The 18,366-nt window shown below is 39.6% G+C and overlaps 1 protein-coding gene across 1 annotated transcript in view; it reads left to right on the top strand.

Annotated features, from left to right (window-relative positions):
* The window catches only part of LOC139737209 (copine-3-like), a 139,223-nt gene that overhangs the window by 103,432 nt on the left and 17,425 nt on the right, over positions 1-18,366 (top strand). The window contains exons 8-11 of the mRNA XM_071647888.1: positions 3,209-3,304; positions 4,736-4,831; positions 13,286-13,372; positions 18,244-18,303. Of these exons, the coding sequence (XP_071503989.1) occupies positions 3,209-3,304; positions 4,736-4,831; positions 13,286-13,372; positions 18,244-18,303 (339 nt within the window). The remainder of the gene's footprint in view (positions 1-3,208; positions 3,305-4,735; positions 4,832-13,285; positions 13,373-18,243; positions 18,304-18,366) is intronic.

The following is an 18,366-nucleotide window of genomic DNA, read 5'->3' on the forward strand; positions in this document are numbered from 1 at the left end:
CGTATATACCTCACTTGAGTACAGTGCCCACCCCTTGCCCAGGCTGGGATCAGTTGGAATGCGCTGCACTTCAAGAGTCCCACTGAATGATAAATATATCATAAATGCTGGAAAGAAATGGATTTAAACTCAACCGAGTGTTAAGTCTGATTTATCATCTCCATAAACATGTTTCCCTTCCTATTGCAGGTGGATACACTTGTGTGGGAGATCCACTTCAAAGGTCTTTCATTTTCTGTTACCCTGCATCCGTCTCTAATTATTCCAATTAATGATGATCATTAACTGTTTCTCCCATTAACAATTGTTTTAGCAACAGCTCATGAAAGTAATTGAGCTCGCCAACTCTCTCTTCAGATGATAATTGCTTGATTTGTGGGGATTATTTGTGTAAACAAAGGAAGTTAAGCATAGATCATACCTCTCCCCTCCCCTCCCCCACCCCCCAAAAAAAAGAAAATCTTTGCAGTTCTGTACATGCGTATCATGTATTACCTTTTATTGGATAGAATAAAGTATAATTGAATTCAATGGAATTGAATTGTCTGGCATTTAGATTAAATTAAAGGGGGGCAGTTACACCAACTCAGGCCAGCATTATCATATGATAGATTTGTCTGGGCAGGAATGTATTTCATTAATTCACACATATCTTTATATATAAGTTAGTTAAATGCCGATGAATCAAGGTACAGCATTGAAACAAGGATTTGGTATCATTTACACGTGATGAATCATTCTGAAAAGACGATCGTAAGACATCATTAGCAGCACAAGCAAAATGATGTGCCTTGCAAAAAAAGAGAAGAGAATAGTCCACAAAAAAACCCAATCTTTCACGATGTGGTCCCATTCTTTCTCCTGCCTAACCCCTGGAGGAGTCCGTTTACTCCTGTGATCAGGGTTATGAGATGCTGGTGAGAGATGTATGTGGGATGTAATATTGTCACGTGATAAAAGGAGATGGAGGCATCTGTACTCCGTGGCGAAACATTTCTTCATTGCTTAGGGAAGTGGGATTTAAGAACAGCCGCGACGTACACCCACCCCCCTCTTGTCAAGTTGCGGACCCGTTACCCCGTTTCCAAACGCAAATGCTGCTACGACATGAACAGCTAAAGATTCGATTGCTTTTAGGATGAAATATTAAGGAGCAGACTGAGGCGCCATATGATGGTCGAAAGGTGTCTTCTTGAAGATTGGTACTAAGATTACTCACTTCGAGAATATAAGAAATCTAACATCTGTGGCAGTTTGGGTTTTTGTTTTTATCTTTATTTGTAAGTTCTTTTTTTTTCCATGTTTGGCTGATATCTGCCCAAGTCACTCATGTCTAGCGGGTACTTTGAGGAAACTAAGAATTAAATTGTGTCACAAGCCAGCTTACGTCAAGATGTGTAAATGGGACTGAGGGAGGGGTAGAATAAAGAAAGATAAATGGAAGGAGAGGAGGGGGAGAAGATGATCACCCCCCTCCCTCCTCCTCCAAACATATATATTCCCGTAAAAGATCCCATGGGATTTGTCTTATATCATGCCGTGAAATGAAGCGAGAGAATCAACTTTTTTTTTTTCTTGCTCCCCCGTACACCGCTCTCGCTTGTCGGTTCATTGTGTGCACCGGCCAGCCGGGGCAGGGAGGACCGAAGCCTGAGTGAGCCTTCCCAGGGTTGGGGGTATTAGATTGACGTCATCAAACACCTTCGATTATTAGACGGCTGGAGCCGGGGAGGACGGTAGCTGAAGTCATGTGACATTGGCGCAAGTAAAGCGCAGCTGTAATACGAGCCTCCGGGTGCCCCTCTCGTGACGTAGACCTCGGCGGACTCGCTGTTTTCTTGTTTGATCTTCTCGTGGAAAGAATAAAAAAAACCCAGAGAGACCATTCTGTTGTTTTTTTCCCCCCTGCTTTTTACGACAGATTAAAATTACAGCAAAGCAACTGACTGCAATTAAGTTTTGACAGGTTCTGAGTGACCTCATGTGCAGGCCAAAAATCATTACTGAGGGAGCAGAACGGACTCTTTGATGTTTTCTGTCTTTAAGGTTGAAATCTCCCAACCAATCCATATTATGCCTTTCTGTAAAATACAATAAAATGCTGACATAGGGTTTTATCAATATCTAGTATAAAAGAAACAAAACAAAAAAGAAGACCCTGAGGTACTATCCTAATTTACTGTATTTTTCAAGATGTTTTTGCATGACTAATCTATTTCTTCCCCCATAGCAGTTTGAGCGGAGGTGATGATCTCAATGATACCACATGTTCACCTTGAGTTCGACGGATCAAATCTTTAATTGTCAAGTATTAGTTCAGTAACGACATGCCCCTCAAAACATTTCTGTCCCCTTGCTCCCCAAGATTCAGATATGAATACCGTAATTTGGCTGATATTTTTCTGAAATTCATAGATAAGCCCTCGATCCCAAAACTAACAGTATGCGGAAATATACTGACAAAAGTGGAAATAAAAATTTGGCCCGCAAGTATTGTCCATGGCCAGCACCCTACCTAGTGTTGCAACAGCGAGTGGCTGCTCGTAGTAGTTCTCTTTTCTTTGAGATTCATTGTTATTTCAAGCAATGTGTTGGCAAAATGGTTTGTTTGTGAAGTTGCACTTTCTTGTGAACATTTGTGTTTTGTTTTGTTGCAATTAATATGATAATGAGAAGACCACAAAGCGTGAAATTAACATCACACAAAAAAGTCTGATCAACTGCCCTTTGAGAAAATATCAGCATTTGCAGTAATCAAAATTGTTGCCATTTCTGCTTTGTCAGTCCTTATTTCTCAAACAGATATGAATTTGAGATGAGCTTGAGTTTGAGATGAGTTTGTAATCAAACATTGATGAATCATTCATTGCAATCAAAGTGATTTCTTAGCTTGTTCATTAGGGATTACTTGGACAGATATAAATGTTTGTTAATGTTTAAACAGCATTCTTGAATCATCCAACAGCAGCAACTTACACAGTATTTCAAACAGCTAAACTTTGATTATGCCCCCAGTTTGAATGCAGTTAAAGATTTCCCTTTGCTCTGAATTATCATCCTGAGCAATTAAGTGGGTGGTATTAATGGTTCACCAAATTAAATGTATCATGTGAATTGATTTTTATTGGTTTTTTTTTTTTGAGAGGTACCAGCCAATCTTTCTTTGTGCCAGGTTCTTTGCTAACAATGACCCCACCCCCTCTCACAGATAGCTTGCTTCGATTACGACTTCGACGGGAGGCACGATCTCATCGGGGCGTGCGAAACGACGCTCAGAGAGATGGCGCACCATAACAAGAAAGAGGTAGCAGAGGGCTGGTTTGATTGTTTGCCATGAGCAATGGATGGCGTTTGAAGTAGCACACCTGGTTTGCCGTGGCATGCCAAACGTGGATATATTTTTTTTTTATCCGCCCCCATTTCTTTACTTCAGTGTGCGATATTTTATATGTGCCCATATTTTTTTTTTTGCCACCCACACTTCACCAGATCCTGCTCACAAGTTCAGCTATATGGCCATCTCACGTATGTTCCCATCCTCCCCCCCCCATATCCCCTCCCCACACATCACCTGTGTGAGGTATGAAGCCCATGCCATCCCCTACCCACCCCTCCCCCCACAAGCTCAGTGCCAGAGACTGCATCATCCTAGACTTGTTTCCATAGCAACATGCGCATCAATCATAGCAAGTGTTTGTGAAGACATCATGGGCTAGGAGGAGGAGGGAGGCCAATGACCTGCCTTTGTTTTGAGTCAGTCTGTGTTCACTTTCTGGAATCGCAGGATACCTTGTCAGCGTTGTCATGGTGACGTTCACATGAATGATAATTTCATTTCTGTTGACGAACCAAAGTTGTAACGAGGTCCAGGAGTTTAAGCCTTTTACACACAGTAGCTCTCATCTCTGCACCTGAGTGACTGAAGTATATTGCACTTGATCAGTCATTCATTTTGTTATGTATATGTGCAAGTGTCACATTTCAGTGATACTTTGCACCAGCATTTGGAGATAGAGGTCAAGTAACAAGAATATGTATGTCACTCAAGTATGACCATAGTTGTTTCTATTACGAAGACATAAAGCAGATGTGTGTTTTCTAGAGGTATTTTGGATTAGAGTAAAGTCTGACTTTGCTACAGTCATTTCCCAAACTCATTTATCAGTCCATGTATTTGCTATCAAAACCAAAGTTGTGCTAAATTGGGGTGATAGACTAGCACAAGATTTGACACCTTAGTATATCAATATGAATTTGAAGCAAATACACACAGTATGTGTACTGTAGAACAAGGAATGTTCGCATGCATTTAATATTGCAGATACTGCAGGAGCCGAGATTCGCAAAATTAAAATGCACGCAAAAGTTATTGTCTGCACATATGCATTGAACGGTAGTTTGATGCCGCAAGAAAGGGCCGTTGGCTCCAATTCGCGAAAATTTTATGCCGCGAAAAATATCTTTTTTTATGCGACGTCCTGATGTTTGAAAGTGAACAAAGAGACATTGGCAGATCAAATACATGTAGTCTCTCTTCCTTGTCGTCACATAGCAGTCTCTGGCTCTGAGCTCTAGCTCCTCGATAACGGCACTGCCACGCAGTTCTTTTTTTTTTTTTTTGACGCTCCAGAACTAACACACAGTGTATCGCCATTTATTGTCGTGAAATCGTCATCGATTTTACCTATGAGTTTCTTCTCTTTTGTGTTCATCTCTCTCTCTCTCCGCTGAGCAGGTCATGTGTTTCGACCATGATGAGGGCAGTGCTAACGATTTGATTGGCGAATTCTACACCTCGGCCCGTCAATTTATTGAAAACGGCAAACGTGAGGTACTAAAGAGATCTCTCTCTGAAGTGAAAGTCTTTATTTCCTTCAGTGCCCTCTAAAGTATTTTCCCTTTCATCTTTGATTAAAGTCTATTCTAACTAATCACTCAACTTCACTGAGATATAACTATATCGAAACTCGCGTATCGTTTCTAATTTTTGTGCCATTCATCTTTAATCTTCAAAGCCTGCGTACTTTCTTCTAAGCAAAAAACAAAACAAAAAGCACTCAAAATTCGGTACTGTCATATTTCTCCTTTGCTATCAAAAATATATTACTGTTGTCCCAGACTTCCATTAAATGGAACTTCTGCATCTATTCTCTGGAAAATTGCAAAACTTTCCACTAACTCAATTATTTTGAATACTTTGTTTAATTCTGTTCTCTTCTTTCTTCTTTCAGTGAATTGATATCCGCATTTATCACTGATCCCATAACACTTCCGGCATGATGAGTTTCAATTCTTCACAGATTTGATTATTATACACTTATAATTTCGAACACCACCCTCTTTTGTCTATGTTGTGTTACTAACGACTCACTCACCATCCCATTATGCACAAATTAACACTAGCACTCCATGTAACGATTGGTTTCTTTAACTTCCCTCACATTCCCTTTTTTTTCTTTTATCTACTAACACAGCTCAGCACTTTAAGTTTGATTATTATACACGTTATGCATTCTTTATTTTATGCCATTGTATTTGTGAAGTCATTATTCGCTTGAAGATATTTGATTTACTACATACTGTTCACTTCATGGTTAATACATATCATGATCGTAGATATCAAGTGTAATCTACATTGAAGCTGCTGAATATGTGGATGCAATTATTGTTACTCATGCATCGTCGGCAAAAATCAGAATTTGTTTACCACATTCACACACACCATCAAGTACTTCATTTTATTTCGTCGTAGAATGTTATTTGAAGTAGTGTAAGCAGCACTGTATTGATCCAGTGAACTCGTATCAGATACATAGGAGATGTGGTGCAAATTATTGTAGCAGGAACTAGCCGAGAACACACAAGGGTAAACTAGGATTCGAGAAGATATTTATAAAGAAGTCATAAGGCATACTTGCAATGCAAATCACCAAGATACGTGGGCATAGACAGTGAGTGCACACAGATTATGACAATGAATGTGGCGTACTAAGACGTGTTAGCAAATATGAATGTATGAATGAATCTTGGTCGGGGGGGGGGGGGGGGGGGGGGTGGGAGGAAACACACAACAATAACGACAACAACTCTACTTTGTTTCTGCAAGATGTGTTTAAGTGTATTAAATAAGCTTACCTGCCAGATCAAATTAAGGGGTGAGTTTTAGAGTAAGAATTATCAATATGCAAGTCAAGAGTATCATTTGCAGCATTATGAACTCTGTATTTGTCAAGCACATTGTACTATAGTCCACTGGAAGAGAGAGAAAGAGTAGAGAAGTGGAAAGTGGAATAGAACAGAGGCAGACATGCAGAATTGGGGCTTTTTGTTTAAAGTAAACTTTGACATGCAATGAGCGTAGCATAGTGTTTATCAGATGCAGAACTTTTGATATAAAAGAGATAATACAGAATTTGACTGGGAAAAGAAGCATAGAAATCCATTTGCATTATGCTCTCCGAGGTTTAGAATAGATTGTATGTGGACAGCCTTCCAATGGTACTGCGTCAGCTCCGTGAACAAATGCTCTCACCTGCCAAAACAACTTTTTTTTTTCTTTACAGCCAGCAGTGCACTCTGGGCTGTTTAGTCCAAATCAATTGTTCCCCTCCGTTCTCAATCAGGTTCCCCCCTCCGTTCGGTTCAGTGACCTTGTATTTTACGATACGATCGGGCGACATATAATTTCTCTCATGTCCCTGTACGAGATGGAAGATATTTTCATTGGAGCAGATAGATCTGTGTGAGTGTGTTTGTGTGTGTGAGAGAGAGAGAGAGAGAGAGAGAGAGAGAGTGTGTGGGTGTGTTTGTGTGTGTTGATGTGGGAGGATGCGTGGATGTTCCTGTGATTGTGTGCAAGAAGAATGAGGAAGAATCTAATAGGTATGACCCCCAATTTCGACCGCACTGTACCATGCGCAGACTAAAGGGGCAGTGCAGCATTTCTGATTACCGATGTTCACCTGGACAGGAAAGATAATGGAATTTTGGAATTGGATGAGGCTAGAAAAAGATGGATAGGCCAAATTGGCAAGAGAAGTAAGATTTAAAGCAGAAATTTCTGCTGATATCCATGTACAGTCTATCTTGATTAGTGGGAGAATAAGATGCGTAGGAGCACTCAGTTTGAAAAGGATAAGATGTTACATTGGCAGTTGCACAAAGTTAAAAAGAGCTCACCAAAGATATGTCCACCCCATCTACTAGTACTCAAAATGAAGGGATGCAAGAGTTAGTCAACTTTTTGTGAAATGGAAAAATTGTCTTCTGCATCAGAAATGTCTTCTTTTTTTTTCTGAGCAGCAAGTTTTCTATTTTGTGGTATTTCATGAGTTTGGTATAATATACCACCTTATTTAAGGATATATACACAGTTGGATTGTCAGAGCTGTGGCTTGAATGCACAGAGACCCCAGAGTTGTGGGCTGTATAATGTGGAGTGTAGACAAGTTTTCTGAACCCACACCACAGGAGCGGAAAGGGCAAGAGTTTCGAGCATGCACGGCAAATGTCACGTTGAATGTTGGTATTGGAGGTCAGTAAAGAAAGCGGTGGCCAGGATGCGAATGAAAACTGGCTTGCGGCAGCCAAGTCCCCTTTTTTCGGAGGGGGTGGGGGATGAGGGGGAGGCAGGGGGGTCTCATCCCGTTTACAACCGATCTTGCTGGAATCCTGTGTTGATGCAGGGTTGCGTTTGTTTGTTTGATCAGGTGCGCGGAAGGCATTTGCTTTCCTCCACTCATGCCAAATCGATGGGTGACCTTCCCTTGGATTTCTACACAGTGCCCTTCCATTAGAACAACACTTTCTCCAAGCCACATACCATTTGATGTAAGATGGTTTGGGAAAGCATCATTTTCCTAATCTCCATTTTGCTTTTATTTTCATATCAATATGTTCTTTGGCAGCACTTTTTTTTGTTATTCAATTAAGGGAAAGCTTAGGGAAATCTTTCTGTTTGTTACCCCATATTGCTCTTTATGCATTATTAAGCAGAGATAGTTTTGATGAACAAGAAATTGATCACAATTGAGCAAATGGTGACTAATGTGCTAGAACCGTCTTAATGATACCATTCATATATATCCAAATCTGGGAGCTTGTGACTACAGACAGTTTTATATTATAACATTTTTATCAATCAACTATTAAGTTATGTTTTTTCATATGTAGTATGGCTAGAACAGCCCACTAAATATACTTTGATTTAGATAGATTAAAACGTAGTTCCATCAATTGTTTCAACAAAGTAACAGTTTAGCCCTTGTTATCATTTCATTCATCAGAGACTGTATCAAAGGCACTCCAAAAGCAAGCTTGTGTTTTGAAGACAAACCTCTGTCTAGACGAGCACTCTCTGGTCATAATTGTCATTTTGCCACTTCACTCTGCAATCGATCCGTGGCCCCCCTTCGCAATTTGTTCCCGATGTCTCGTCATCTGCACCAATTTAAATGTCGAGGCCGGAGAGCTTTGGATGAACCTTCCCGTCCCTGTCTGTTTAATTTGCCCATCAGCGCGGCCAGTTTACGCCATGAGATTGAGAGATGGGTCTCCTTGCCCCCGTCGTCAGAATTATACCCTGTCGGTCCTAGCGTTAAAGGCAGAGCTTGGCTGCTGTAGGAAACATTGCTGATCCAGTGTTGCTGGAAGGGTTTAATACACGCAAGCAGTTATCCAAAATGGACAAAACTATGCATGTATTATTCAGGGGAGATCCCCCAAATGAACTCGCAGAAACAGAACAAAATCATGGCTTAATTGATATTAATGTTTGAAATTTCTGTCAATGACAACCTTTCCTATAGACAAATCCATGGGCTCAGCCGTTTCTGTTCATGTAACAATGACCTGATATCCCTTTGAGCTGAACAGGAACTTGTTCTACACATTGGGAGGATATAAGGAGAAATTTTATGCACCCTCTCACATCTAGCAGCACTTGAATGTCTTCATAGTTTGAGTAAAATTTGACATCGTGTCATTCTGATCAGGAAGTTTGTTCCAGCTACATTGTATGAGCAATTTGTTATCCAAGACCTGCAAAAGGGGCTGTAGCCGGGAAGGTCTGCAGTTCATCTTGTGGAATTTTTGTTTAGAAAAAAAAATACAGTTCATATTTCAATGCTTTCAATACTTTCTTAGAATATATAAAAATTAGAAGGTCACTGACAATAGAAAAAAAAATGTGTCATTTACATGTGGGAGCAGACCAGTTACTCTACAAGCTGTTATTTTCGCGAGGGTTTAATTTTCACAAATTTCGTGAATCACAATTGGATCGCGAATTTAACAACACGCGAAAATGTCTCCATGTGCCCTGTTAATAGTGCATTAACGTAAGCATTGGCGTCAATTCGCGAAAATGTCTATGGCCTCGTCATTCGCGAAAATATCTGTACGCGGAAATATCAGTGTATAGAGTATATATTTTTTCTTAGGGTTGCTGTCTACTGAAGATGTGAATGTTCTGTATCCAGATTTTCTCTGTGTTTTTTTTACCAATTGTGATTCCTTAACAGAATTCAATTGCGGATTTCCTGAAATGAGTGGAAAGGACATTTGTTACTCTCAAGTTAGAAATAATCCAATATACCCTTATAACAAAAGAAAGTAGGTGGAATGCAATCAATGTATCAAGTCAATGGAAGTGTACATCTCTCGTCGATTGTCTATAGGAGCAGACTTTTTTTTTTTTAATCATTATCGTGTGCCACAACTAGCAGATACCTGGTAAACATAATGCAACTCTATGCAGTTGCAGCATAGAATTTCAGGTGTATACATGAGTTCTGTAACACCATGGTACTGGTCTTTAGGCCTTTAATCATCGTTAGTACACGTAATTTGTTTGCCTTTTATTTGTCATGAATGTGGAGTTGCTTTCCTTTTTGTGTGTGTGTGTATGTGTATTCTTTAAGACTTGTGTGATATTTGTAGCATGTTTCTACCCCTGTCCTCACATTGTTGCCTACTTTTTGTTCCCGTCACTAACACTTGTTATTTGTAGTATTGTTGTACCAGAGTGGCTTGCAACTTGCGTCTGCACGTGGTTTATCAAGTGTGTGCTTTTTTTGTATCACAGGTCGTCATTGTCTCTGTATTGTTGTTCAGACTTTATCAATATCGATGTCACACACACCACCTGAGTTTCTGTGACTGTAAGTTGTCTGTTGTTGAAAAAGATACATTCAGCTAATGTATGTGAAGATAGAATTACACACAACATGCATTCCTGTCATACATAACACTTAGTGGCACGTTGAACAAATACAAGGAGACCAAATTAGAAGACACCTAGGTACACACATGCCACAGTGTTGTATGTAGATATACCATATGTACTATTTGTGTGGATTATGTAGTGAGTATAGAACGCATGTCCACGTACAGTGTAGTTTTGTGTGTCAAACAGTCTGTCTCGATAGGTCAAGTTCTCAAATCTTGCACACTGACGACACGAAAATTCGCAGCAAAGGTTGTCAGCATGTGGGAATGTAAGTAATGTGTGAAATTCCTGGCATTTACGATGTAGGATGTCATGCTTTGTTTACATTATGTCCATCAGGATAGAAACGTACCATGTCTGTCTTTGTTTGTGTCTTTCCACCTAAACATCTGTTTAGGGGGCGTTTCATCAACGGGTTCGTCGGAGGTTTTCACCGACAAATTTGCTATCAGCCAATCAGACGCAAGGATTTACACTGACAACTGTTAAAAGCTAATGAAATCCTTGCGTCTGATTGGCTGATAGCAAATTCGTCGGTGAAAACCTCCGACGAACTCGGTGATGAAATGACCCACTGGTCCTTCTTACCAACATTTTTTTTTTTTCAATGTGGGTCAAAGATAGGAGCCATGTATATTTGAAACATATAGTTTATTTTCAGAATTTTTGACTGATGAAATATGGAAAAGTTAGAAAGCTGTTGTTAAGAGTTTACAAAAGTAATGATATAACTTCACTGATGGCTGTTATTCTATTCTTTAAACAGCTAGTACAACAACTGAGGGGGAAAAAAAGGCTAGTCCTGCTAAGTTTTGTGCTAGTTACCGTAGTTTCTAAGAATTGATACCTTTTTCATGGATTCCAAGCTAATTGAAAGACTCATTCAAACAGGGTGGTTGACCATTCAGATATGAAAATTAAACAAAGCTGATCACTTTACCTAGAAAGATATCCAAGCAAATCCTTGATGTAGAATCCAGCAGAAATTTAACAAGCATTGTCTCCTCATAAATTTGTGTTTTGAAGTCAATTATGCAAATATCAATTGATGCATGATGAGATTCATATTTTTAGTTTGAGTGAAAGAATTGATCTTATCTTTTTTCTTTTTTCTTTTTCTTTTTTTTTTTTTTTTGGGGGGGGGGCCTTGATTCATTAGAATAATTAGAAAATAAATCTTTGTTTTTTTAAGTCATAACATATAGACCTACAGTCCATACATGATAATTTCAAAGAGTATACAATTCTATATATGCATATCATATAAATCTGCTGTATGTTAGCAAAAGTGCCTTTGTCCAAACAATTGTCTTTTCCAAGTCTGCAGGTACTATTGCTAGGTCCCTTCTTGCAACATCATAGACAATAGCTCAAAAGGTTGTTTAGTCTGGGGTAGTATCACTGTGACTAAACCTGGCTTTAGTCCCAGCCAGAGAAAGTCGTGTTTTACAGCATCAGGTTGGATTTAGTTAGTTGTGAGGTTATGCGTGGATGCTGTCTTTTTATTTCTTTCCTTTCCTTTTGATCTGTGCAAGAGTGTATCATCAACTCTCAGGAACTTTACATACACAATATGTGGACACTAAACTGGCCTTTAGTTAATATATACCTTCTATTTCAGATCATTAGTTTCAGAGTTCCTCAATATTTTATTTCGCATTTCTCGATTAGATCCACCTAGATATACAAAAGCCATGTCTCATTCTCATTTTCATTTATTTATTTATTTTTTTTTTTTGCTTTCCAAATGATAAATTAAAACTGATAATTCAAAAATCCTGGGTTGACATGTAAGTAGTGAACAAATTTTATGAATCTTATCATAACCGTGTTGGGAAAAATATTAATCAATTCAGACTTGGGCCCAAGTCAACGGTACTTCATCTGTTTTCCAAGTTTTGGGACATTCTGTGTCTTTGTTGGGCTTTTTTTTTTTGTTTTTGTTTGTAGAAGTTGTGTTCATTTCAATAGCCGTACTAGGGCAGAACCACAAATTGCATGATGCCCATGATGTAAGAATTCCAGGCCTACCAATGCTTAAATCTCTCAGACACCTTGTATATTACCAGAGGACTACTGTATATTTAGCTCACTTATGTACAAGTTAACCTACAGAATTGTGTTGTTTTTTTTTTTAACACAACAACTGGCAGAATGAGATATTCCTCAAAAGAAAAAAGAAAAAATCTACATGTAAGCACACGAGTGCTCAACCCAAACACATAGAACATGCATTCTCTTGATTGGGCCAAATAAACTGGTTCAAGGGGAGGGGGGAAGAAAAAAAAAAGTTGAAATACGGAGTAGCATGCTACTTTGTCAGTCTAACTAGTAGATAACTTTTCTTTTCAAAGAATCGTGTCATGTACACAGAAGAATCACAGAGCTTGGGAACTGGTTGAATATGTTTTGTGTTTGGTAGCCTTTTGAAAGGTTATTTGTCTTCATACAGAGAAGAGGTATTCCACAATTAACATTACGGCTTCTACTTAGTCTACTCATCATATGGGCTAGTTATATGATATGGTAACACTTCGTGTCAAGAGTACGAGTCAGCAAATCGAGTATCACTCATCCATCCTGCTTCTTCAACATATCTCTCATCTTAAGGGATATTATTGCTCTCTGTGTCAATTGAAATGTGATCAGATATTAGATTTCTTGAGTTTTTTTTTCAGTATGCTGAGGATAAGCTGAGTGATGTTTGAGTGTATGTGACACAGTACATAAGAAGGGAAGACTAATATGGTTCCGCTTTCCGTCTTTAATTCAAGAACATTGATTTATTGATGAGGTAATTAGCAATGATGGAATTTTTAATCAATATCCTGGTTTCTCATAAACAAACTCAATAAAACAAACTCAATAAACAAACAAACAAACAGACAAACCCCAATATATTGTCCTTTCAAATAAAGCCCATTATAGAATGAACTTTCCTAGTAATATTCTCTTCTTTTTTTTTCAAAAAGTCTCTGCAGTTTGTGAGATGAGGAAGACAGTGTTTGTGAAAAAGCTAACAATGTGCATCCATTGGTGTCTCTTTCCCCCTGACAGGTCGAGTGGCAGTGCATAAATCCCAAGAAGAAAGCCAAGAAAAAGAACTACCAGAACTCCGGCCTTATCTTCCTGACGTCATGCGAGGTAAGACTCTCCAATCAGCAAGCAGGTGTGCCTTTCGTCTTGTTCTTTTTTTTGTCTTCACCTTTTTTTTTCCTCTCTCTGTCCCTTTATCTTTTTTTTTTCTCTGTATGTTTCTCTCTCTCTGTGACAGTTTTATTGCCAATCTACTCTATGAATTGTTTCTGCTAAAGGGGAAGTCCAGTTTTATGACTTTGAAGCGACCCTGCCCTTAATGGTATTTTCCCTCATTCATAAATCTTTGTGGAGGTCCTGTGACAGAATGGGGCAGAGGAATCTGTGATTGCGCGACCCTTAGATTATTTAGTTCTGAGATTGTTTGTTCAAGTCAATGTCATGGGACAGCAAAGGCTTTACAGATTACTTTATAAAGTACCATGGTTATTAAAGGAATTTGAAACAAGGTATTGCATCAATTTTTAAAGCAATATAACTTTTCAGATGTACAACTGTAGATTCTGGCTTGGATTTGGTATTGTCCATTCTTTGTACACTGGTATCAATCAAAAGTAGAATCCTAAGATAAGCGTTTGTGGGACTATGGGAATTATACACTGTAATCGAGTGGAATTGGAGGATACAGGATCTACAACCTTATAATTGTATGAAAGTTTGTTTTAGTGTGTGTGTGAGAGTGGGAGTGTGCGTGTGTGTGTGTGTGTGCATGTTTAGAGAGCCACCTCAGATTGATATTGTTGAGAAATGCGTGGACATTGTTGGGACGATCTGACGTGAGAGTGGGTGTACGTGATGGATCGCAGATCGGGGCACGAGAACGGCACACCAATTCTTAGAAATAAACTTCAGAGCAATTCTGTGATGCTTGCTTCAAGTGGTCCCGTCCGGCATTTAATGTGACAGGTCATCCAGAAAATCCAAACAGAGCCAGGGAGAAATTTTGAAATGTGATAAATTATGACTTGCTGTACAATGAGATGTTTTTATCCCTCACCACCAGTAATGCATATAATGAAATGATTCTGAAATTTCAGGTTATTAAATTAAATGTGTCATAGCTCTCCTTGAACATGGAGACATCAGGAGAATTATATTTTGAGAATGTGTCATAGATAATTAATGATTAACTGAAGCATTCCATTACTATATATGCAGATTTTGGGAATGAAGTAGATTGTATGTTTGTGTGTGTGTGTGAGTGTGTAAAGAGAAAAATGAAAAATGTGTTTTGGTTAGTTTGTGTGCAAGAGTGTAAGACCAAGATGAGGAGGAGCCAGTGGAAAAATTTGGAACCCTGTCCTTGTGAGATATGTGACCCCCGGTAGGATGGGAGGAGGATGGCGTCTACGGGAGGATTAAGATGAGGTGGGGGAGTGACGTCGGGACGTCCAGGGGGTGTTGACACTGCACATGATTAGCCATGAATGCCAAATGAGCTGTGGTGTCCCGATGACGTACCAGCCGTCTGAGTCATCCCCAGGTTGCGACCCCACCCATCTCCCATCCCCCCATTCCCCCACCCCTTTCCCAACAGACGCCAGATAATGCCGCAGCATAGCTTGTAGGGAGATGGAGAATAGGTTGTTTTCCCCCCATCAGAAAGGTGACGCTGGCTCATCTTAGTTTCCTGTCCGTTGGTGATAACCCATTAAGTGGAGCTCGTTCACTTCACTTCCTGCCGATAATCGGTCATCTTTTTTTTTCCCCAACCCCATTTCAAGTCTGCGAGTACGTGGTAACTTGTAACAATTGCCATCATTGCGTGTATCGCTGGCTCCCAGAAGTGCACGGCCCCTCTGACATACAGCTACCACCATCTCCTTTGTTTCCTATTATGGAAACAGCTTCAAAGGACAAAGCCTACTTTTACACCAATACACCATTCTCATTCAAACCCTCCCCATCTCTTCTTCTCTCTCTCCCTCTCTCACTTTCTTAATCATTCTCCCATTATCCCTCTTGCTCTCACCTCCTTCTTTCCTTTTCTTTGTCTTCCTTTCCTTAGCTCTTGCTCTCTTCTTTCTTATACCATATTTCTCTTTACCCCTTCTCTCTCACTCTTTCTCTTCCTTCCATTTCTCTCTGTCTATTATTGTATTGGCCGCGACACAAGAGAAGGGCCGTTAGCGCTGTCTCGCACAAATGCCATAAAATGGCGCGGAAGTTTGACAAACCAGTACACGCAAAAAAAAAGAAGAAAGATCAGCTATCTAGAGTGGCTAATTGCACATACATAAGCGCATCAAAAAGTGGTGGGATTTTGGCAAAACATGCTTTTTAGAATGTTAGAATTGGGGCATTTAGGAGTGGAATTTCAGAAAATAGTTTGCATATCTAAATAAGTCAGAGTTCATTCTACAACGTACAATGTGGCAGTGAAAACTCATTTTCGGTGTTTTATGCCCTGAGGGCCCATTTCGCACATCCCGGCCCGTATAATTTCAATCTAAATCTTATGTCTGAAGTACATTGTATGTGCTTAGATAATTCAGTCAAACTCCAAGTCATTTTTGCTTACTTTTCTCTCCCTCTCTCTCTCTCTTACTCTATCTCTCTTTATCTTAAGGTCATTGATTAGTTTTGTGGAAGTGAAATCAGAAAATTGCTAAACATCAAGCCAAGTGCAACGTTGGCTTTTCCAGGATAATACTTTCTCCCCGTATCTCTGTATTCCTGCCATCCTTTCTCATTCAGGCCTTGTCTATGTGTCTTCCTGTGTGTCTGTCTCTTTCTCTCTCTTTCATCACTAAAAAGATTGTTTTGCATTTTGCTATCTTTACCGCTCTAGTTTTCCCTCTCCCCCAGCCATTTATAAAATTGGGAAGTAAAACATTTTATAGCCAGAGTGCGTCCATTCAGGTTCCAATTCATTCGATTACAACAACAACAAAAAAAGAGGTCAAAACAAAATAGAGTGGAAGAAAAAAATCAGCAATGAATCTTTTAGTGGTAAACATCATCCTCCTCCTCCTCATAGTGAATATCAAGCAGAGGAGTCCAATTGATGACTTTCAGTTTTGGAAATAGATAGCACTACCCCATCTCCCCCTCCCTTTACCCCCCCCCCCCCCCCCCCCCCCCCCCCCCCCCAGCCATGCATCTGTCACATATGCAAGTATGGCATCTAATAAGCTAAGCTGTACAAACAAGGAATCTAATTGGGGACATGGTGATTTGCAGCGGCCCGGGCCATTGCGTCATCGGGGCTCGGGATACCAGAGCAGGAACATGGTGTTGCCATGGTGATGGCTAATTTATGTCCACTTGAGCGATTAAATGCAACCAGAAGATGATACATGGCCTGTCGTTTCGGGCCACGTTATGAGCTCACTGAGACTGCCCAAACTGTCAAGTCTTGATTACGGCGAAAGCGAGGCGCACATCAAAACTTGGAATTCACAGTGTCAATGAATGCAGTTCCCTTAGCAAACTTATCTGTGATGGCATTTTAGGCAGATGAAACAATGAGAATCACACTCATTGTCTATGTATTTTCTTTTCTGTTCCGTTTTTTTTTTCCCCACAGAAAATACACTTTATGCCTACTTCATTATTGTAACTGAGAATTCATAATCCAACATTAGAAACATTTGATCAGTATTCTGCTACACGTTACAGCTGTATGTACTCAGAGGTATCTGAGAATGAACAGACCAATGAACTGGTTAATCATGAAGTGCATACATTTGGTCACAGATGCTTTCTGATGCGGTCAACCCTGTTTGTTCCAAGTTTTGTTTTGTTTTGTTTTTTGGTCATGGTTTGTGGTGAAAATCATTTTTTGATTTGACTGCCAATTGGGGATCTTGCACCTTTGTGTTTTAGGGTGAGTGTATGCTCTATCGTGGTGAGGGTGAGGGTAGTTTGGGGATGGGGTTTGGGTGGGGTTTGGGGTTTGGATGGGGGTTGGGGAGTGAAGAAGTCAGTGTGAGAGACTTTAACTGTCAAATTTGTGGGTGTGTTGGAATGCAGGCAGTCTGGTAGAGGGTGTGAAATGTTTGTTATGCTCAATCAAGTGATGAATGCTTTGCAAAGATGTTGTGAAAAAAAATTCCTCCCCGGGAAATAATCCCTCTTTTGCATGACTGTTTGCATCCGTTGGGAGGGCAAGTGGAGATATTTCTCACTGTTCACTGTCCACATTTTTTTTTTAAAGCAAAATGGCTAACCTTTTCTTTTTTCTTATCCAGATCTTATCACCGTTTTGATAACAGCTTCTTCCTCTTTATCTTTCAGTCACTCCCGATTACTTATCATCAAAAGAATAACTTGTTTTTAACATTTCTAGCCTAAAAACAAGCAGATGGACGAGCAATGCAATAACTACTGAGTAATGAGGATTTTTGTCTTTGCAGGGAGAATTCAGTTATGGCTGTTTTTCGTATGCTGTTTTACTTTTCATAATTAACATTGCATATTTGATCTGCACTGATAGCAATGAACAAATTTTTCACTTTGGTCTGTGATAAAAATACAGATCAAACATTTGATCCAACTAATGGAAAGTGACAGCAAAACAAATGAAAAAATACACAAGAGATAAGAATTCTTTGCTTACTTTAAGTGAACTGAGGAAAATTACACTGACAGAAATTTTATCTGAGGCTAGGCAAAATAGATAACTGGCAGATGAGAAAATCTACTGAAAGGAATTGAGGCATTCTCTTTCTTTCTAAGGTCAGAAATCGAAAGTCAAGGTACAGTATGTGACAGAACTTGACTTACTGCTTAGTGAGGATAATTGAAGAACGATAGATGTGTGTGTTTGTTTTGTTTTTTTCGGGGGGGGGGGGGGGGAGGCGTGATCAAATAAGTTAAGGTGAAGTGGGGTATGAAAAGGCATCTTTTGTAAAAAATCGTAACCCAGAAATTCTCTTCTTTTTTTCCCCCCTCTGTCTCTGTGTCTTCTTCTGCAGGTGAAACGAGTATACACATTCTTAGATTACATCCTTGGGGGCTGCCAAATCAACTTCACGGTGAGTTCACAGAAACAGGATCGACCGTCTGAGATCTGTCTGCTGGTATATCAATTCAGTAGG

Source organism: Diadema antillarum, unplaced genomic scaffold (assembly GCF_040938485.1).
Source record: "Diadema antillarum isolate AM-2024a unplaced genomic scaffold, OU_Dant_1.0 scf00000028, whole genome shotgun sequence".
Taxonomy (NCBI): domain Eukaryota; kingdom Metazoa; phylum Echinodermata; class Echinoidea; order Diadematoida; family Diadematidae; genus Diadema; species Diadema antillarum.